The sequence below is a fragment of the Lolium perenne genome, chromosome 5, assembly GCF_019359855.2.
Source record: "Lolium perenne isolate Kyuss_39 chromosome 5, Kyuss_2.0, whole genome shotgun sequence".
Taxonomy (NCBI): domain Eukaryota; kingdom Viridiplantae; phylum Streptophyta; class Magnoliopsida; order Poales; family Poaceae; genus Lolium; species Lolium perenne.
In genome coordinates this window covers 165,902,250-165,925,357 of record NC_067248.2, presented here as the reverse complement: position 1 = coordinate 165,925,357, position 23,108 = coordinate 165,902,250, and the positions used below count along the sequence as shown (strand labels likewise).

General features: G+C 43.0%; 1 protein-coding gene across 11 annotated transcripts; it reads left to right on the top strand.

The window, feature by feature from the left end:
• Positions 1-6,378: 6,378 nt before the first annotated feature.
• Positions 6,379-14,756, top strand: LOC127300524 (uncharacterized). 11 transcript variants are annotated; one of them, XM_071820152.1, is made up of 14 exons: positions 6,388-7,389; positions 7,636-7,701; positions 7,778-7,863; positions 9,539-9,587; positions 9,686-9,805; positions 9,945-10,053; positions 10,637-10,730; positions 11,382-11,482; positions 11,951-12,088; positions 12,822-12,938; positions 13,291-13,446; positions 13,516-13,586; positions 13,670-13,711; positions 14,269-14,756. In XM_071820152.1, exons 1-6 carry the CDS (start codon positions 7,233-7,235, stop codon positions 9,953-9,955), a joined length of 489 nt encoding a protein of 162 aa, XP_071676253.1. In that variant the 5' UTR covers positions 6,388-7,232; the 3' UTR covers positions 9,956-10,053; positions 10,637-10,730; positions 11,382-11,482; positions 11,951-12,088; positions 12,822-12,938; positions 13,291-13,446; positions 13,516-13,586; positions 13,670-13,711; positions 14,269-14,756. The 11 variants fall into 11 exon arrangements, 6 of the variants coding, with proteins under 6 accessions (XP_071676253.1, XP_071676254.1, XP_071676250.1 ...); XR_011745229.1 differs by lacking the exon at positions 13,516-13,586 and having other exon boundaries at positions 6,379-7,389; positions 7,778-8,480; positions 13,623-13,711; XR_011745228.1 differs by lacking the exon at positions 13,516-13,586 and having other exon boundaries at positions 6,379-7,389; positions 7,778-8,480; positions 9,666-9,805; positions 13,623-13,711.
• Positions 14,757-23,108: the final 8,352 nt, after the last annotated feature.

The window sequence follows — 23,108 nt, the reverse complement described above, 5'->3', positions numbered from 1 at the left end:
GAAGGCCTAAGTTTACTTTACTGCACCCGTAGTTGGGCAATCTTGTGCCTGTCTCGTTGAGCTTTGCTAGCGTCTCTCTAGTGCATTGCAACCTTTCCTCCATATAGTTGCATTGCCCCATCATATCGCCTTGGGTGAGTATCATTGGTTGTCTACGGTCAGCGCTAGACCTTGTTATTGGTGCAAATAGGTAGCCTACCTACATCCCCACATATACCCTGCTTTGTCGTGTGATTTGTTCTTATTCCCTTGATATTCGCTTCGCTACATCCGTGCACTAGTTGTTTCTACAAGTGGTAAGCAACACTAATTTACTTTGGAACGGTAAGATCTCCTTTTCTTATCAGTTTTGAGTGAGTTGTGAGAGTACCACCATATATATTTTGATTTAGTGTACTAACCTACTAATCATGTCAGCTAGTGATCATAAAATTATTAACCAGGAAAATAAGAGTGCTGCAGACCTCATCACATGGAGGGAGTTTGAGGCTCTTCGTAATGAGATGCGACGTGAATTCCGCGCTCAGGACGATGTGCTTAATGGGAAGGTTGAAGAGATCAACCAAAAGTTGGATGCTACTAATGCGACCGTCACCACAATGGCTAATCAAATGACGGATATACAGCGCAATATTGCAGATATGAGCCTCGCTATTGAGAATTTGACTGCACAACGACAACAAGAAGATGACGAAGATCCTGAGCTTCAAGATGATGCACACAATGCTCGTGGTGCGCCTCGTGGTAATCGTGCTCGAGGATGGGCTCCGCTTGACCGCCATGGTCGTGGACATGATGAGGAAGATGGTTTGGGTAAGCCTAAGTTTTCCATACCCAAGTTTGAAGGAGGAGCTGATGTTGAAGAATACCTCACTTGGGAGCTCAAGATTGAAAAGTTATGGAACTTACATCCGAACTACTCTGAAGATAGGAAGATCAAGCTTGCTTCTTCCGAATTTGATGGCTATGCATTGCGTTGGTGGGATGCTTTTGTTCGTAACCGCGATGAGGATGGTGAGCAACCTATACGCACATGGCGTGCCATGAAGGAGGCAATGACTTCTCACTTTGTGCCTACAAATTACTTGCGGAATATATACGATAAGTTGACTCTATTGAGACAAGGTGTGAAGACTGTGGATGAATACTACATGGAGATGGAGATGCTTATGCAGCGTGGCCGTGTCCGTGAGTCTCTCGAGATGACAATGCAGCGTTTTCTGAACGGTTTGAAGTATGATATCAAAGGCATTGTTCGTCACTACAGCTATACCAATATGAATCAATTGTTAAATCATGCAAGAGAAGCTGAATCACAGTTGGCTGACGAAGCTAAGATTAAAGGACGAGCTTCAGGAGCAGGGCGCTACACACCCCGCGCGGTCCCATCTATGGCGCCGGCACCTTCGACGCGCTCCGCCCCTTACTCTACTCCGCCTAGTAAGCCGGTCTCCAATGTGTCTAACACAATGAAGTCCGAATCTACTGCAAGTACGAGTGGCTCTAATGTGTCTACTGCGCGTAACCGTGATATGGCTTGTCATACATGTGGTGTCAAAGGTCACTTCAAGAGAGATTGTTCTAACCGCAAAGTCATGATTATCAATGAGGACAATGAGTATGAGACTGGAGATGATGTTGATCCTAATGCTCCAGAAGATGATGACTATGACACTGATGGTGAAGATGCATATCCGTCTGATGCTCGCACCATTGTTATGTCGCAACGTGCTCTTAATGTGTTGCCTAGTGCATCTACTCAGCATTACAATTTGTTCCAAACAAAGGCTTTAGTTGGTCCTGACAAGGCTTGCAAGGTCATTATTGATGGCGGGAGTTGCCGCAATTTAGCAAGCAAGGAGTTGTGTACCAAGCTGAAGTTGAAGTATCTACCGCACCCGCATCCATACTATATTCAGTGGTTGAGCGACAATGGAGAGATGAAGGTAAACCACATGGTGCGTGTTGAGTTTGCTATTGGACCGTATAAGGATTGCATTGACTTTGATGTGGTTCCTATGACGGTGTGTCACCTATTATTGGGTCGGCCTTGGCTCTATGACCGTTCTGTGCAACACAATGACCGTGCCAATACATATCACTTGGAGTTCAAGGGCAAGAAAATCAACTTACAGCCTATGACACCACAGCAGATTGTCAATGAGTCTCGTCAGAAAGTTGAAGTAAACTTGGAGGATGCTTCTTTAGATAGGCGAGAGAATTGTAATGTTGTGAGTGATATAACGAAAAGTGAGAGAGTGAATTCCTTAGTCTCATTAGCCACCAAAGAAGACATGAGAGAATTTAGTGAGGACCCTACAGCCATGCCTCTTGTGCTCTTGTACAAGGGTACGGTTTTGGTTTCTAACGACATGACCCCTCTTCCTCTTGGTGTTTCTAATGTTTTGCAGGAATTTGGCGACGTGTTTCCGGATGAGGTACCCGCAGGACTTCCACCATTGCGAGGTATTGAGCATCAAATCGACTTGATCCCCGGAGCTTCGCTACCCAATCGGGCACCATATAGAACGAATCCCGAAGAGACGAAGGAGATACAGAAGCAAGTACAAGCGCTACTCGACAAAGGTTATATCCGCATAAGCCTTAGTCCTTGTGTTGTTCCTGTTATTCTTGTTCCTAAGAAAGATGGTACTTGGCGTATGTGCGTAGATTGTAGAGCTATAAACAACATTACTATTCGATATTGTCATCCTATTCCCCATTTAGATGATATGCTAGATGAATTGAGTGGTGCTGCTGTGTTCTCTAAAATTGATTTGCGTAGTGGTTATCATCAAATTAGGATGAAAGAAGGGGATGAGTGGAAAACAACCTTTAAAACAAAATTTGGTTTATATGAGTGGTTAGTAATGCCTTTTGGTTTAACTAATGCACCTAGCACTTTCATTAGACTGATGAACCATGTTTTGCGTGAATTTATTGGCAAGTTTGTGGTTGTGTATTTTGATGATATATTAATTTACAGCCGCAATGAATCTGATCATACTATACATGTTTGACATGTTTTGCAAGTGTTGCGTGATAATACACTCTATGGTAATCTTGAGAAGTGCACATTTTGCAAAGATAAGGTCATATTTCTGGGTTATGTTGTCTCTAAGCATGGAGTAGAAGTAGATGTGTCTAAAATTGAAGCTATTCAAAATTGGCCTAATCCATGAATGTGAGTCAAGTAAGAAGTTTTCATGGTCTAGCTGGGTTTTATAGAAGATTTGTGCCCAACTTTAGTACTATTGCTGCACCTTTGAATGACTTAACTAAAAAAGGGTGTAATATTTGAGTGGGGCGCAGCCCAAGATCATGCTTTTGATGAACTTAAGAGATTGTTAACTTCTGCACCGTACGTTGCTTGCACTTCCTGATTTCAATAAGCAATTTAAGATTGAATGTGATGCTAGTGGTATTGGAATTGGTGGTGTGTTGATGCAAGAGGGTCGCCCAATTGCATATTTTTCTGAGAAACTTTATGGTGCTAAGTTGAACTATCCTATATATGATAAAGAATTGTATGCTTTAATTAGAGTTCTTGAGGTTTGGCAACATTACTTGTGGCCAAAAGAATTTATCATACATTCTGATCATGAAGCTTTAAAATATCTGAAAGTCCAATCTACTTTGCATACGCGTCTTGCTAAGTGGGTTGATTTCATTGAGTCTTTTCCATACATTATTAAGCATAAGAAGGGAAAAGATAATATTGTTGCTGATGCTCTATCTAGGAAGAATATGCTATTAACTCAACTTGATGTTAAAATTCCTGGATTAGAAGTACTATGTGATTTGTATGCTACTGATCATGATTTTGCTGAACCATATCGCTTATGTGCTCTTAGTAAAGCATGGGAAAAATATCACATACATGATGGGTTCTTGTTTCGAGCTAACAAACTACGTGTTCCAGAATCGTCTGTGCGTTTGCTCTTATTGCAGGAATCACATGCTGGAGGTTTGATGGGTCACTTTGGGCGTGAGAAGACGCTACTCATGCTATCTGACCACTTTTATTGGCAAAAGATGAGGCGGGATGTGGACAGGTATGTGAAGAGGTGCATTACTTGCAACAAGTCCAAGTCCAAGCTAAAGCCTCACGGTTTGTATACTCCTTTACCGGCACCTACTACACCTTGAGAGGATATTAGTATGGATTTTGTGTTGGGTTTGCCGCGTACTAAGAGAGGCCATGATTCTATATTTGTGGTAGTAGACATATTTTCTAAGATGTCACACTTTATTGCCTGCCACAAAAGCGACGATGCGTTGCATATTGCTAACCTGTTTTTCAGGGAGGTCGTGCGACTACATGGAGTCCCGAAGACTATTGTTTCTGATCGTGACGTGAAGTTTATGAGCTACTTCTGGAAGAGGCTTTGGAGGAAGCTGGGGACGAAGCTACTGTTCAGTACAACTTGTCATCCCCAAACTGATGGTCAAACTGAAGTGGTGAATCGAACATTGTCACGACTATTGAGATCCATGATCAAGAAGAACCTGAAGGAGTGGGAAGAGTGTTTGCCGCATGTGGAGTTTGCTTATAACAGGGTGGTACATTCTACCACAGAGCTGTGTCCCTTTGAGGTGGTGTATGGTTTCAAACCCATTACTCCACTTGATTTGTTGCCTTTGCCCATACATGAGAGAGTTAATATGGAGGCATCCAAGAGGGCGGATATTGTACGGAAGATACATGTGAAGACTAAAGAGTTGATCGAGAAGAAAGGCAAGAGCAATGCTGCAAGGATGAACAAGAAGCGTAAGGAGATGTTGTTCAAGTCTGGTGATATGGTCTGGGTACATTTTCGCAAGGATAGGTTCCCGAAGCTGCAAAAGTCTAAGTTCAAGCCTCATGGTGCTGGTCCTTACAAAGTGCTTGCCAAGATCAATGATAATGCATACTCAATAGATCTTCCAGTTGATGAGTTTGGTGTCAGTAATTCTTTCAATGTTGCTGATTTGACACCATATGACGGAGAAGACCTTGGAGCGTCGAGGTCGACGCCTTTTGAAGGGGGGGGGGGGTGATGAGGACATCCCTACCTCACTACTACCTCCGTCATTGCAAGTTGAAGATGATCCTGCTGTGAAGCTCAAGTCCAATGAAGTTAGGATTGGACCAATGACACGAGCTCGTGCGAAGCTACTTAAACAACATGTGAGCTTGTTCCTAAATGATACTTTGATTGATGAGAACTTTATACTGCCCAAGTGCTATTACTTATGTATGATCAGGTATGAGGAGGGAGCAAGCATCGCACGAGAAGGAGAGGAGCAGCTGGACCAAAAGATGGACGTGAAGCTGGACATGGAACTGGACATGAAGACATCCCATGGACGCGCGAGGGAGGAGCGGGAGGCATGCGCGAGAGGATGAGATGTTCCAGCCGGCGCTAGGACCGGTCAACCGGCCGCACCGCCGGGCCGCCTGGTCCCAGGGCCGGTCCAACCGGCTTCCACGCTGGAGTCACCCGGTTTCAACCGGATTTTGCGCTTGTGCCATCCGGGCACTATCCAGTAAGCCCGGAAGGTCCACCCGGTCGGCGCCCGGCGCCAGACCCGGTCCAAACCGGACCGGCCGGTCCCAGGCCCGGTCGACCAGCCTCCAGACCGGCCATGTCCGAGTCTGTCTCGACCAGATCTATTCTGGGTCGGTTATTTTCGTACTTTTTCGACCTGAGGTCGTCCTGGACGCCTATATAAGTCCATAGGACGCCCCCAAAGTTTCTTTAGACCATTTTTAAGATAAACCCTAGTTCTTAGTTGTTTGCTCTGCAAAACTATTGAATTCCCTACACCATATTGCTTGATATTGTGTAGATCCTGATAAAGTCTTGTGTGATCTGCTGTTCCATTGGGAATTAGACGGTTGCAACTTACTGCTTCGTGGTCGGCGGCTACGTGCGCAAGTGTGTGGAGTTGCGAATATCTTGCAGGGTTGAGAGCTGTTGCATTGGCGATAAGGACCAACCGAGAGATCTCGTTGCGTCATACAAGTTATCATCCACTACATCGTCGTGTTCCTCCGCTACCATCACCCCGTGATCATCATCACCATCGTTGCTTACTGAGAAGATCGGGCCACCCCATATCAGGTTCCCTCTCATTTAAATCATGATCCTAAGTACTTCAATAGGAGGTAATGACTTTGGTCTATAGCACCTCATAGTGGATTACTTAGAGATATTAAATTGCTGCAATGGTAGTGTTTAAATTGCATGAGGTTTAGTACCCCATTTAAATCATTTTTCTCAAATGATAAAGGTGAAGTGTTGACCTTGGTCAACATGATCCCACACTTATTATCTGAGGAAATTAAATTTCTCCTATAAATGATGCTAGAGTACCCGGCTAACCAGGCCACTCCAAGGGGGCAAAACAATCTTGATCGTCCATTGGCCGAGCTACAGTAAAAACCCACCCCTACTTTTCACCTCGACCATTGGATCTGTGAATTTTTGTGACACTTCTGCAGCCTCTTGTTGAGTCCATGACTCCTGGGACCGGTTCCGTGCGGGGTCCACTGGTCGGAGGCAGCCACATGCTCTCGTTTTCGTCCCCTCATTTTTCTGTGTGCATACTGGTGGGGTGAAAACCCTAGATCGAACCCGTGGTGAAAATCCTCTCTCTACTTGTTTGGCCGTGTGTGTGGCGGCGACGATGGCGTGCGGGAGGAGGAGCGTGGCGGAGCTGCACCGGCTGCCCCAGGAGAAGAAGAGCAGGCTCATGCTCTGCGAGTTCCTTCTGCTTGGCGAGATTCAGCGTAGCGCCAGCGAGCCGACGGAGCTTGATGGGACGGTCGCGGTGGCGGGCGGGAGGAGGCGGTGACGATGGCGCGCCGGAGGAGGAGGGTGGCGGAGCTGCACCGGCCGCCCCAGGAGAAGAAGAGGTGGCTCCTGCTCTGCGAGCTCCTTCTGCGTGGTAAGATTCAGCGCAACGCCGGCAAGCCGACGGAGCCGGATGGGACGGCCGCGGCGGCGGGCGTGAGGAGGTGATGCACGAGCCCGGCCTCCTCCGTGCAGTACGAGACGACCGCGCCTCTCCTCTGACGGCCATCGCATCTCCTCCACGCCTCCCTGGCTCGCGAGCCCCTCCTTGCTCCTCTCTGCCATCCACTTGCTGCGTGGCGGTTGGTGGTAGGGGCAGCCCTTGTCTCGTGGGAGGTGGGCACATAGAGGCAGTAGGGGACGGGTCTCCATGGCTCCATTCGTGGATGCTCCATGTTTGTTAATTTCTGGATCAACTATTTAGATCTGACTCTCAAAAGGATGCGGTTCAGTCTGCTGCAATATGGTATTTTTGGAAGGTCTGATACAACAGCAAGTGGAGATTCTCCCAGAGAATGGATACTTGAGATTTCTCTGTTATTTTTGTTAGGTATGAATAAATTTCACATTGGTATCTAATTTTCTTCTTTCGTGTTCATATTTCAATGCCACTTTCTCAGAAGCCTGCAATTATTTTCTTGAGAATTAATCGATTTATGCACTCATTTGTTTTGAAAGGATGTCTAAAATGTTCTTGGTAGAACTAGATCTATTTGCAGATTTTGGATGGATCATATCAAGACCCGCTTCTATGTTACAGTATGTAGTTAACTTCGTCATTCGGTTAAATGTGTAGGATACATGATCAGGTTACGATCGGTTTGGCAGCATATGTTTATGTTAACAAAATGGACACTTCTTGGTAAGATAACATCTCTCCGTAAATAATTTTTTGATATTATGTATAATAATTGTAAGTTTTTTTTGTGATATGACAGTCATGCCGATGAATTGTCATGTGAGGCTGAAGTTGCAGATGATAAATAGGGGACACGATTTTTATCCAGCATTCAACAACCTCCAGGTAATGCTCTACTTTAACTTGCTGCATTTAGGGAACTAATAGTTGGAGTTGCTGATGACAAGTGTGCTCGATCAATATGCACCCAGTTTGGGAAGAAGTCATGGTGTTAATGTCCTAAGAAATAACCGAATTATACGTTGTGCCGTTGTTATACGTTGTGCTCGATCAATCAATATGCACCCTTTCTTTTTTCTTTGATAGAGCACGTCGGTGCATTTGAACATTTTAAGCCATTGAGATTTCAGTACGGTTGATAGTAGGTGCGAAATGATGTCTATTGCAGTCCTATTAAAAAGACAACAATCAGATGGGTTTTGAGAACAGAGGCGAGGCTAGATGGAACTTTGAGGGCCTCCAGTTTGATTGTGGCTTGCGATATCTATTTCTCTACAGCAAGTACCACTTATATGGTTTTTTTTATCGTTGCGCAATATCCTCACATGCTTTCCTTTTCTCTGGAGATTCTTTGAACTAACACCAGCTATTTCCAATGATTCAAGTATTGGCAGCGGCTGCTATTTTTTGGTATGCATTTCACCTCAGAGGGAAAAGTCTGTGGGGGTAGAGGGCTATAACATTTCACAAGTATTGCAATGGCACTTAACGAGTTTGTTCTGGTTAGTAGTTTCAAGCTTGTCAGTGTACTTTTTATTCCGAATTTGTGAGATTGATTCCCTGCCAAATCTTATTACGACATTCAGTGTGTCCATATAGAATCTAGCTCAATATGTAGGACCTGCAGATCATATCAGTATATATATACAACTTGGGCATATATCCCCGCCTTGAATATGAATTATATCCTGCTCTTTGCAAACCATTTCATTTTTCATTTGCCAAGTGAAATAGCATGTCTCGGTTCCATGGCTCTGACCTTGCCACTCCATGTATTATATGGATAAGGTCAATTGCTAATTAGTTGATGAATTAGTAGGTCTAATATGTCATCTAATGCTTGATAGTGCCGTTGTACTAATTAGGTGAGATGTTCAGTTACATTCACAAATATGTAATCCAAAAGAATCCTATTAAGTTTCATTTGGTTGTTCCAGTTTTGGTTAATGGCTTGCTGTATATTGACGGATAATTTTTCTCACCTTTGCTGCATACAACATCAGTAATTTTTTTATAAAATAAACAACTGTCCACCTGCAGTATTTTGGATTTATTTAGCATACACCAGATGTACCATTGCAATCCTTTTAACATTATTTAGGTGCTAACTTGGGTCGGAGGATTTTGGTTTAGGCTGATGTGGAGGCAACAAAGTATACGCGGAGATTTTGGTTTAGGCTGATGCGGAGGCAATATTTTCCTGCGAGAGCTTGCGTGATTTCAGTGTTGTCTGTGGCTTATTAATTCAATCCTAGAACTAGGAAATAATATACCAACAAGTAGTTTTTAATACTTTTTCTTAGGTAAAGATGCCGTTAATTTTCTCCATACTTCGATAGCTTGGTTAATAAGCAGCGTAGATATTTCCAAATTGTATCTGAACCTGATGATCACGATACTCTTTCTTAGTTGCTGGTACTTTTGTTTGGATGATGCATACATAACCTCTAATCTGTTTTATAGTCTAGCCTTTTGGATTCAGCAATAAATTGCATGTGAACCTGATGATCATTGATACCATATATTTGACTCATTTATTTCCTTCTCTCTTCATATTCAGGTTGTAGCAATTGTTATGCAGACTAGCCTGGAGTCTGGTTTTTGTACAGGTAGTGTCCATCCTGGTTCTGGTGATTTGATTTGGGCAACTCTTCAAGTTTGGTTCTCATATATTGGTCCTGAGAAAGTGAGACTGGTTTTTGTACAGGTAGTGTCCATCCTGGTTCTGGTGATTTGATTTGGGCAATTCTTCAAGTTTGGTTCTCATATATTGGTCCTAAGAAACTGAGAATTCTTCACCTGACATTCTGCAATTGCTTTCAACCGGGTAATTAGTTCACATGGGATGTGCCATATCTCATCCCTTCCTTCTTTAATTTTCTTGTGTTTAGACTGATTGACTGTGTATACTATGTATGTTAGTTCCTTCATAATTCATGCCGTGATATTTGTTGTTGTTGTGACAGGTTACTTATAACAGTAGTCTAATGTGGAAAAAAGCATAATCTGAGTTGGGCGGCAAAGCCTTGATATCTGCTGGTTTATAATTTATTTTTCTACTATGTTACCTATAGGGTAAGCCCGATAATTTTTTTGCAGTACTGTGTTTAACTTCTGGAGAATTATATCTGAAGCAAATCATTTTAGCGAAATTATTTTAAGACCATAACCTCCCAATTTTCAGAACTGCGATTTTTTACTATTTTTTTGTCGGCTCGGTAGGTGGATCCATCAGACCATTTAAAACATGTTACCGTTAGTGTCGAGTATATAGAACTCCCTCCACCCATAGGAAAGGCTTGCTATCAAATTTGCCCACCTAGATTCAGTAAAGATGGGCATAGGTGTGTTCGTACTTGATACGTTTAGATGAGTGGGAACTGAAAATATGGAATGACATTCATCAGCTGTTATAATTAGAAGGATAAACACTTCAGGCCCAACATTAAAGAAGCTTCAAAACCATTATATATGTGTGAAAACTGAAAATAGTATTACATTTCAGCTATAATGTATCTTGCAATAATGCAGCCTGTACCATACCTAATGCACCACCCAATTTTGAACTTTACCCTTCACTTCTAGGACGTCAGTTTCTGTTCTTCTCCATTTTTCTGATGCCAACTTTTGTAGTGGCTGAGATTTTTTTTAGTTACAGAATTTGACCAGATTCTGGGAATTGTTCCCTGTGAAATCTCTGGCGGCAACGCCTGTACCGAAATAATATCTAGATGTGCTCCCTGCCACCATTGGTATGTGCTTCTGTCCTGAAACTAATAGATAATATAATGTACTGCATTTTTGTATACAGAGCTAAGTGCAAATATTGATTGACTTGTATAGTGTAGTCAATCTCACCGTATCTTTTAATGTATGCTAACATGCACTAGGAAACGTCACTTGTGTTCCACCTTTCATGCGTTCATTTTATTTTAATCCGCGGTGTTGTGCAAGTGCTATTAATAATCTGATGTTTCAAGTTATCTGTATTGGCTCATGTTATTTGAGCTTAATCTGCGGTGTTGTGCAAGTGCTATTAATAATCTCATGTTTCAAGTTATATCTGATTCTGTTGTGCAAGCTGCCCTGTAGCATTAATCATTTATGAAACTCTGCCGACTGTGCAACTTAGAACTTAGAGCTTATATCTGGTGGAGATGCCTAGCTGCTGATATTATATTTGTGTTAGATGATATGTGACCTGAATGTATGATTTTTTCCTCCTAAAATATCTTACCGAACTGAATCCCAGAACACTTCCGTATTTAGTATGAATTCCTTGACTTTGCCTAGAGCTTCATATAATTAGGTGTTCTTTTTTATATAATTTGTACCTGATATTCATTTCATATAGTTTGGAGTTTGTGTTAAAATTTTCATCTTATTATGATTTTAATATCCAGGTAATGAACCAAATGATCAATATGATCGCCACCTATGATGAGTATGATGGCTGAACTGTACGTCACGATGATCAGATCGTTTCTCCACTACAACAAGACAGGTACTTCAGACATGTGGTATTAGTAACATACTGGTTCTTTTGTTCTTTCTTTATTCCTCGACTCTATCTACTGTATTTTGGTCTCCTTCATAGTAGTAGCATGGGTTCTAAGAAAACTATTGAATTGACTAAGAACTATATATATAGTACATGTCTGAAAGGGTACGTAATATGCAATGTCAACTTAGCTTTCTTTTTCACGAGAACATAATATGCGATGTCAAGATAGTTCTGAGATTTAGAGTTACAGGGTACAGATACGATGCGTTGTATTTGGGTACAACATGCCACGTTTTGAGATCTTTTGTTTTTCGAGTTAGATTTCTACTATGTTATGAAGCCGAAGCCTCATACTATCAGGATGTTTATCATTTCATTTTGTTAACTCTGATGGGCTCTTGCACCGATAAGTGTGACAGCTTTGATTGCCTGCATATACTTTTGCTTGCACTTCATGAAATCAAATAGATTACAGAAGATGGCAGCGAAACGGTGCAGCGGTTTGGAGTCTACAAGCCAGGGTACAATACAGTTCGAGAATGGGGGTATTTGTGGACCAAATTGCCAAGAACAAATCACAACGAGGTGGCAGTGATGATGCTTCTGGTAATTCGGAAACCCTGGCTGGAAAGAAATGCAAGTACTTTTGACCATAAGAGTGCAACTTTGCAACAAGTTTTACAGGTAGACGCATGTGGGGTTTTGACTAGACATGGGTTTTGAGTGACTGGCTTTTAATTCAGTGGAGGTGGTTGTAATCGATCTTGTGATCACCCTCTTACATCATAATGAAATGAAAAGAACCTTTTGGTTGCCTCTTCCTGAAAAAAAACTATGTTTGTCTTATCATGTATGAACATTTTATTTATTTCAGTCCTTTGATCAACTTCTGCTTTCTTCACAAGGTACAAGACTGTAGTGTTATTAGCAAGAAATTTTATGTTCTTCAATCATGGCCTACATATTATGTTCAATGTGTGTATGCGTATGGCTTAGATATAAATCTCAATCATATATAACACCATGGGTACAATTTATGGTTGCAATTTTTCCTTTCTTTTGCAACTGTGACTTTTCCAAGAAAAAAAGACATCTGGAGAGTTGGATTTTCATCATTAATTTGGGCTAGAGGGAGTAATTTTTTTTAAAACCACTGCGAGCCTCCGTTACTAAAGATATTAAATAACCGGTATTTGGTGAATGAATTGTTTGCTGATGATTCATGTTTATATTTTTCCCATTATTGTCCTTTCAACGTTTTGAATTTAGATATGTTGTTCTCTTAGTTTGCAGGTTAGTTTGGTCGCATGAGTTATCTAATCTAGAAATATCTATGTAGGGATATTTGGTATGATTTGACTGTGGCATATTATGGATATCACTGATTATCCTTACCTTCACTACGACCCTATATTGGTCATTCAACACCTCACTCCAAAGGCACCGCAATCCCAAGGTAAATGCCCTTTGTATTTTCCAGTTAATATTCTTACACTGCTTTCCCTTCATTTACATGATTACCTGTGACCGTTAGATCTAAGGGTTAAGCATTCTCTGATATATGTGGACTGTACGTGTATTGTTTTTTTAGTTAATGGGGTTTTTATTCCATGTTAAACGCATTTAGATTGTCATTTACCATCACCTCAAGAATAGCTTCAGGGACATGACCAACCTAGGTTACAGGGATTGCATATCATTAGCGTGTTTACAATGCTGAACTGTTTCAAATTAGTGAGCTTAGTCATGATCTTACAGGCTTCCCAATCATTTAGATATATTACTTATATGTGTTTCTTTGTATTCAGATAGATATACATTGACCCCAGTAATGCTGAAATATTTTGGGTCAGAGAGCGGAGGACAATGACGGCTGCCAGCGACCCGGGCCTCCTCACGTGAAGGATCTTCTCCGTCCACGATTTCCCGGGCGTCAGATCCGCGAGCTCCCATATATTTTCCTGGTATTTTTCTTTCTTTCTCCCGGCTCCTCAAGATTTGCCTGCTGCTGCTCAGATTTCCCAAACGTGAAGGGGTTTTCCTCAAGATTTTCTCAAGGAGTTTTCCTCAAGATTTGCCTACTGTTGTTTCAGATTTTATAAAGGTTTGCCTCAAGATTTGTCTACTGCTTCTGTTTCAGATTTCCTCACGATTTGCCTCAAGATTTGCCTATTGTTGCTGTTTCAGATTTGGCAGAGCATTGGTTGAGAAAACACCTCGAAAGAAAAGGTACTATGCAATTACATTTATTTACCTCTCCTTGGTGTATTTACCTGCAGTATGTATGGCAGTTGCAGCAGCTTGCTAATTAGTACCCACCAAAAGTAATTTACCTATTCATCTTTGAGGTCCTACTGGTTTTCGCAAGAGCCAACATTGTGAAATTGTTGTCTTGTGCCAAGGTCCATCTTCTTTGTGAGATTTGTCAAGTATAATCATGCAGAACATGTGTTTTTCGGGTACATGTTCTGTGAGTCTGCAACTGGCTATTTCCCCTCTTTGTACTGCTATTTATTTAATTCTAGACATCTTGACTCATTCATGGTCGAATATTACTGACCAAAGTGGATAGCTCCCATTCTAAATGCAACAAATCTGACCTGAATGTTACTCCATCTCGTTAGTTTTTTTTCCCCTAAATAGCTGCCATGAGTACCTGTATCGCATTATTTTAAAACCATAATGAGATGGAGTATTACGTTGTAAGGTTCATTCATATAGGCTATGCTACATGCATGTTTATGTATTTAGGAATAGGAGACTTTATGCTTATTTTGTATGTGCAGGAAGGGCATGCTGGGCATGGAAGAAGCAAGATATTAGAGATGGGACACCAAGGAGAGGAAGGCAGGTCTCCAGAATAAAAAAAAGATAGTTCCAAGAGGAAGGAAAGAAGGAAAGTCTGCGGCTTTGGCAGTATGGAGATGTTAAATCTGATGAGGAGCAGGTTTCAGGTGCAAGAAAAGCGGGAGGCCGTCGGTAGATGAGAGCAGATTACTCAAGACAGTGTTCATAGTGTAGTGTAAATGGTCATGATTACATGTGAAGTTTTGGACGCTCCCAGCAGAACTCAGCCGAAACTATATGAAGTGACAGGGCTACATTTATGCAGTTAGAACAAGCCAATGCTGAACGTTCTTAGTTTGAGCTGTATTTGCTGCTCCATTCAGTTATTACATCTTTAGAGTGGAGAGGTAAACTACATTCTTTCGCCCTTACGATTAACAAGGTTGTTTCTCTGTGCAATATATTTTGTTGTTATGAGGCATTCAAATATTGAGAATTTCCAGTCAAATTAAATTAAGGATTAGACTAGAATATACAAATAGAGTGACATGTACATGTTTCCTGGGCTGTGCACGTGACTTCTTATTTCGTTTTGCCCTTGTTAGTATATTTCAGTATAGTTTTTTCTATTTTTGAAAACCGGTTTGGAAACATACTATGTGTGATAAGGAGTAGACCGGTGGGGATTGAGCAAGTTCTTAAAATTTGACTTTAATATATTTAATTTAGAGAACACACACATCCGTCCTCCTCTCTTCCCGCTCCACCAATTAATTCTTGGTTAGATCCCAGCAAATCTGCAGCGAGGGTGCGGCTTGTCTTGGCACAGCAGCTTCCTAGAGCGGTAGGCGCTTATGCGGCGTAGAGGCACTCAGCGAGTGTCAGGCGCCACCAACGAGAATCAAGCTGGGCAGAGGACTAAGGAGAGATGATTGGGTCGCGTGGTTGAGACACGGTAGAACGAGGGATTGGGACCGGTGGAGTCAATCCAAGGTGGCCGGGGAGAGAAATTGGCGGGCATAGCCGCAACACATTGGAGAATTGGATGGGGGACAAGATGAGACCACTGGAGAAGAAAGGGGAAGGTCAGTGACCGGTACACCGTCTACAGACAATTGTGTGACGTGTTTATTCCTTTTAATTTTCATATAAGAGACAAAACATGTAGACTCTTAGCAATTAGCTTATTTCAACCACAGTAAAGTGTTTGTAAAATTTTAGACGATAGCATGTGGATAGTATCTCGACTCTTTGGTCTTGATAAAATATTTAAGTCTTAGTTTTATTTTTGAAGTCTTCGCTTCAGTTGAATGTGCGTGCATTGGTACGGCCTTTATTATTTATGTTGATTTATTTTTAGGGTTTTCAAACAACATCATGTGTTTTCTTAGTTTTTTTTGAAATGTTGAGACTACCTTTTTTTATTTTGACCAAGATTAATGAGTTAGTCTTTTAATTTGGTCATATAGAACATGTATAGAAAAGGAACACAACTTATTTCATTGTGTATAACCCATTTTCATTTTTTATTTCACTTTCTTTCCTCAAAATTATAGCAACCGCAGACCATGGAAAACAAAACTTTTGGCTTAAGTATTGACGGTTGCGCCAAGTGACTTATTAGTTGGAAACAAAATAAAATATATTGTTGTAGATAAGTACATATGTCAAACAATCCTAATACTGAACGGCTATTGAGATAAGGCCCATGCTTCAGCATTTCTACGTGCCCCGCGACGAGTGCTTCAACCACGTCAAGAAGGCCGACTTCACCTCCTACCTCCTTAAGGCAATCAACGCCGGCATCCTCCCCCTCGCGACAAGATTGGGAGGAGACGAGCGTAGGCCGAAGGTCGGAGGCCCCACTTAAGGAGGCCGTCAGGGCGGCGGCAGCAGCAGCTGTGGCAGGGGCAGGGCATGCGGCGGCGGGCCGAGCGTGAGGTGCGGCAGGAGTTCCTGTTGTGGCTGCCTGCCGCGGCAGACAAACTTCCGGAATTCCTGCCGTGGCAGCCTGCCGCGGCAGAGAAAACGACGAATTCTCTGTCGAGTAAGAGGACCCGGCTAGGCGAGGCGGTGTCGAGGCGGGGGCGCTCGAGGCCAGGGCGGGCGCACTTGGGGCCGGCGCTAGGGTGCGCGGGGCTGGTGCAAGAGCTCGCGTTGGCGGCACGGGCGGCGTGCCGAAGAGGTCGTCGAGTCCGCGCGGCGCAGGAGGCGCAAGCGCGGATGACGAAGTTGCATGCTGAACAGGAAAAACCTTCTCATCGAAGACAACATGTCGCGAGACGAGTATTCTTCCAGTGACAGGGTTAAAGCAGCGGTAACTCCGATGGTTAGAGGGATACCCAAGAAAGACACATGCCATGGAACGAGCACTAAGCTTATGTGGAGCGGTGGACGCGATTTTAGGATAACAAAGACAACCGAAGACACGAAGATCAATGTATGAGGGAGGACGACCGTGGAGGCATGTGTACGGAACTTGGGACTTTATGGTTGTATACTAGGACAACGATTAAGCAGGTATGTGGCAGTAGCCAGAGCGTCGGCCCAGAGAGGAGCTGGAATGTGAGCCTGAAACATAAGAGTGCGCATAGTATCATTAATGGTACGAATGGCACGCTCAGCTTTACTGTTCTGCTGGGAAGTGCATGGGCGTAATAGTCGCAGGGCGGTGCCGTGGGTGGTGAGGAGATTATCAACAGTCTTGTTGAGGAACTCGGAACCGTTACCTGTCTAGAGGGAGCGAATAGTGACACCAAACTGCGTGCGCGTAAGCGATTTTTTTTCCGAGAGTACATGGGCAACTTATTAGTTGAGCAACTTATTAAAGCGGCGTCTATTCCTAGAAATTATTTCAAACTTATTAAAACGCCGTGCGTAGGTACACTTAAAATTGCGATGAGACACAAATGTGCAAGTAACGAAATAAGAAATCGCAGCCACTTTCCGGTGATGGCAACTGCATTGCCCAAAGGAAAGTGGAAGAGACATCGAGAGCATTACCCAAATGAGAGTACAAGGGCCATCGAGGGCGTTTCCTCCAACGAAACACGCTGAATACTACTATAGCTCACCATGGGACGGCCATCGAAAGAGCTACACGCTTCCGAGCCTCCAGTATTGAAATAAACCAACGGTTACGATGAGCAACACAGTAACATGCCCCATCGGATACTATTGTACTCGATGCAAGAGCTCTGCTCCAACCCTCGGTACTAAAATAAGACAAACCCTATTGTTAGCCTCCGCCATTTGCGCGATAGCGCAGCGGGTATTATTTGAAAGTTATTAAAACGCCGTGCATAGGTACACTTAAACATTGCGATGGAAGGCAAATGTGCAAGTGATGAAATAAGAAATCGCAGCCACTTAACCATAATATTCCCGTGATAGCAAGTGGATTACGCAAAGGAAAGTGGAAGAGATATCGAGAGCATTAGACACATGAAAGTACAAGGGTCGTCGACGCACGTCGGATACTATTGTACTCGATTGAAGAGCTCTGCTCCAACCTTCGGTACTAAAATAAGCGAAACCCTATGGTTAGCCTCCGTCATTGCGCGATAGCGCAACGGGTCATCTAGTCTTAATAAGATTCAATGAGAGGAAATTATTTCTCTTACAAGTTTTGTTAAACACAAAGCCAACCCCCTTGTGATTCAAGATGTGATGATATGATGGTTTGTGTGACCCATTTGTATGTTAAGTCTAGTACTTAAGCTTGTGTGGTGATTGTATACCTCGTATCCATTTATAGACGCTAGTACTGAGGACTACCAGGAGGAGGAGGTATTCTACCCGGAAGAAGAAAGCTTTGATCACTGTACCAATCAAGGCAAGCTATACTCTTGCAAATTACCCTAGTGCAAGCTCAACTTGAGCAAGGCACTCATACCATACTACTTTGTGTTTTACTTTACAAGTCCTAGTTTTTATCTCTCAAAGCTTTTACTTTGATTTCCCAAGTCTTACTTTTATAGTTAATTTGAGTCTAGATAAGGAGTAGTGCAAGAACATCAAAGGTAGCCTAGATAGCTACAAGCTAGTTAGCACTCCTCATGACTAGTTGCTAGTGCTAAATTAAAAGTGACTACTCTAGCTGGGAACATGTGAATCTTTTGAATTTGAAAACCTTGGAATGATGAGTCATTCTATTGAAAGATTTTGAAGGTGAAAGTGACTTGAATGAAAAGGTGATGCTGATAAAAACTGATGATTGGGTTCGGATGCGATACCATTCCAATTCTTGAGTACCCCCACAATACCTGATTATGGGTAAGGCTTTAGCTGGAAATTTATGTATCTTAGTATGGGTTCCCTCTGAACAAGCGTCATGGAGGTTATGCCAAGGCTGCCTCCGTTAAAGTGAAATGACGTGAAAAGAGTTGAATGCCCTACCCAAGCCCTGTGCAGTTCCCAGGATAGCAGTTGGTTATCACTGGGAGGCCAAACTCATGGGGGAGGTGCCTATACTAGGATGTGTAAGTGAAAGGTTAATAGTTGATGATCCGCATACTGAGTTATGATTATTCAGGGTTATCCCTGACGGGTGTAATCAAACATTGTGGCACAAGTGTGCAACCTCTACAGAGTGTAAACCTATTCGAATATCCGCGTCCGCGGTCATGGATAGTTGGAAAGGTCATACTGTTCCGTCATCAGAACTTTTCCAAAAGGTGACTTGTGAATTGAAATTGAAAGGTGACTTTGATTTGAATCACAACAGAGCTGTGGGAATGACACTAATGTTCCCACTTGAGTTAAGTTAGGCAAATGAAAAGTCTTGGATTACTAAATGCTTATGAAATAAAACTGGCTTTATGCAAATGAACCTAGAGCTTAGAACCCTCTCACTAAAATTGTTAGTACTTACACTAGTATTAGTTTGCGAGTACTTTAAAGTACTCATGGTTGTGTCCCTGGCTATTCCAATGGCCAGACTATGGAGAGGAGCAACAGTATCAGGATGACGGACAGCAGGACGTCTACGATAACTAGGATCATCTTCTAACGTCAAGCGTTGCCTGTGGACTAGATGGACTACTACAACTTCGCTTCCGCTATGTGTTGTGTGTGTGTTGATCTCTAGATCAACTATTATTGTAAGTGTGGATCATGTGATCTATTGTTGTAAGACGACTATGGTTTGTAATGAATGATGAATCTATGATATTCAACTGTTATGTCTCACAAAACCAATCTTCCTGGGATTGCGATATATGGCATAATAGGCGTCTGGACTTAAAAATCCGGGTGTTGACAATTTGGTATCAGAGCCATTGTTTGACCTTAGGAGACCCTAGTTAGAATGGACGTCTGAAAAACTTAGTTTAAAAAACAAAGGAAGTGAATACTTATGAAAACCTTATTCACCCTCTTACCTTTGAGATCTATTCAAAAGAAAGAAATACATGCCTTACCTTTCTTGTAATTCTACATAAAATTTTGACACACTTGCTCACTTCTCTAACTTACTCATCCAATTCACCTGCAGATGGAGCAGCTCAACAACACCGAGTTTTACCAGCTGGGCAATGGAGGAAGCCTGATCTTCGAGAGGGATCTGGATGCTTTGTCTGAGCATCTTGGACGCCCGCACCCGGAGTTCTTTGGAACTCAAGTTAACGACCAGCCTGGAGGAGAACTACAGTGGATTGTAGTTGCAGATCGGAGAGGCGAGATGGAACCCCCTACGTCCGAGAGGATTCACTTTACCATCCGGGAGAGCAACTGGCTAGATGGACTAGCCCGAGCACTGCAGGAAGCACTTGTCCGTTTGTGTGGGCAGAATGTGATTGGGATCCAAGGAACTCGTTTCGCTCACTTTGCGAGGCATGACTCCATTGGAGGACTCATGGACCTGCAGTCACACCCCGAGCTGAAGCATCATGTGGAGCACCTGGACTATATGCTGCATGAGACCCAGAAGGAGCTGGACAACTCCCGCGTCTACGCCAACCAGACTCGCCTCCACCTGTCTCAGCAGACTGAGACCATCAAGATGCTTGCCAAGGATCGCAAGACACTCCGCCAGCAGCGAGCCAAGAAGGACTCCACCATAGTTGTAAGACGACTATGGTTTGTAATGAATGATGACTCTATGATATTCAACTGTTATGTCTCGCAAAAACAATCTTCCTGGGATTGCGATGTATGCCATAATAGGCGTCTGGGCTTAAAAATCCAGGTGTTGACAGTTTGCGGAAAATTCGGCGACAACTCACGACATCGAAAAAGAGCGACATGACTGCCTCCGATTAGTTCTACTAGATGAAGAGATTCGTCGATGACCTGGGTTCCATCGACACCCCCATCTCCGAAGATGAGCCGATCGACCACATCATCGTCGGTTCGGTTCCAGTTCGAGGCATTTCATGCATCCCTCACTGTCTTGGACGCTGCGTCGACCTTCCCGAGTCTCGCTAGGTTTTATTCCATGCTAATTTCAGGTAAGTCCATGCAAGAGCAGAACTTCCAGGCCGCGTGGTGATCTTAGCTCCAGCGACGGCCACCCATTCGACAACAACAACAATACGGGCGGTGGCCACACTAGTGGTTCTCCGAGCAGGGGGGAAGCAAGGCGACGGCGGTGGTGGTCAATACGGTGTCAACCAACATAGCCCTCATGGAAACCGCAATTGCGGTGGTGGGAGTGAACCAGGAGGCGGTGGAGGAAACCGCATTGGCCTCTCAAGCCCACGCTACCTAATGTGCAAGTATTGGGGCATGAGGCTCTAGCTTGCAAGAACCGGTTCAATAAAGTGTAACAAGCCGATGATCACCGCTCAGGCAACTGCGGTGCATCTCACTATGACGAGAAACCGTACTTCATGGACACCGGGGCAACCGACCATCTAACGACATGGAACGAATGTGTGTTCATGGGTGATACTGTTGCAAGGATCAAGTTCTAATCTCCAACGGTGAAGGTTTATCAATTACACATGTTGTTATTCTCGTTTAGCTGGTTCTTCGAAATCCCTTGACTTGAAAAATATCCTCCATGTTCTCATATTAGCAAGAATGTTCTTTCCGTGTCTGCTCATACATGTTACTTAACATCAAAATACCGTGAGAGCCTAGATCGTATCTCTCGTTTGTCAGGAGGAACAAATCACAATCTTGAATCATTAGGTTTGCGGTTGGTGCCTTCGCCAGATTGATGTTAGCAATGATTTTCTTCGTGTCGAGGATATATATGTAGCAACCGCTGGTTTTGAGGACTTGCGCCACTCTTAGTATCTTTGCAATTTACAGCGTGCTCTACATGGTTTCAAACAGTCACCCCATGATTGGTATGCTGCCTAGGTGACAAATTGCATCAATTGGCTTTTGTTTCTAGCAAGACGGATACCTCTGTATTCATCTTCGATTGCTGTAGTATGGGTTGTTCTGCATTTGTTGTATAATCTGATGATGCTTTCAAGTATAACAACCTTGTTGGGGGTGTGCAACACCTCACTTTGACATGATCTAAGTTTTTGTTTGTTTTAAACAATGTTTGCCAGTTTTTTGTCGCCGAGAGACCCAATCAGGCCCATTACGGCAAAACCTTCTCGCTAACTCCGTGCTCGGTAGCGGAGGAAGAATAATTTTCGGCGTTAGACCGGAGCAGATGAAGATGGCTAGTGGCGATGGACCGGAGCTGAGGATGATGGTTGGCGGTCATGAGCTGGAGCCGCCGAAGAGGTTGGTGTACACTTCACGTACAGAGAGTGAAAAAAGAGAAAAGGGAGTGGGAAACAAAGACTTGATCCTGGCCCACATTTTTTGTATTATTTGAAAATTATCGAAATTTGCATAAATAGTCTGCCTTTGTCCTCAAACTCAATTGTGGTGCCAACTTAGGGCCTTATGATGATTATATCCCCTCAACTTGGGACCTGTGAGTTAGTGGAAGCGAAGTTGAGATCTGCCTAGCAAATAGCCCCATCACATCCGCATCAATCGCAAGCCAAATGGATACACCTCACTTGCCAGCCTCCCATTTCCGGACGCGAGGGTTAGCTGGACTTGAACTGTTCCTTCGGGATGATTCCACACGAATTCCTCTATCAAAGATATAAAAGAAAGAATGATGCGATAGTTTGTTCGACATACCAAATTTTGAATGCACTATTTTTGGTGATCTGACCTGACCTGGCTAAGGTATATGATTCCACTCGATCGATGCGGTTATGTCTTGCTGTTCCGTTTGAGCTACCGAGGCGTGCCGATCGAGCTCACTTGGTTTCTATTCTGTTTTGTCCTCAATCTTATTTTGCTGACTGGTAGTATTTCAGTGCAAAGATTCCAAGAAAATTTAGCCAGTAACCAGCAGCGCACAAAGCAACAATGACATATGCAGGTACGATCCAAAAACGCTGACACAGTGCGAGCGGTTCAGGGTTTATACATAAACGTAAACATACAGATCGACTGATAATGAGGACAGAGCAGTTTCTAACTTTCTATATTAACGCTCGTTGGTGAAGGCTTCAACCCTCACGTTTCCACTACCTTCACCTTCACACCTCCCCTCCGCACTGGTGTGTGGACAATCATAGCATTGTCCGGTCTGGACTATTTCCGTCCTCCGGACTTCAGGCTACACCTCACGTTCCAGCCTTACGAAACAAAACTATACATGTCACAAGTTTGGAAAATCTCAACCCAATTTTTTTTTTTACTTTGTGCTAGACAAAAATAACAAAATCCGACATGTTTTTAGAGATTTGAAAATGACTACTCAGATCTACACTTTTATCTTTTTTGTGTAGGTTAAAATATAGAGTATATAAAATTGATATTTTACACGTTTGTGGGATACATTATTGGCTATATGCAGATTTGTTTTCAG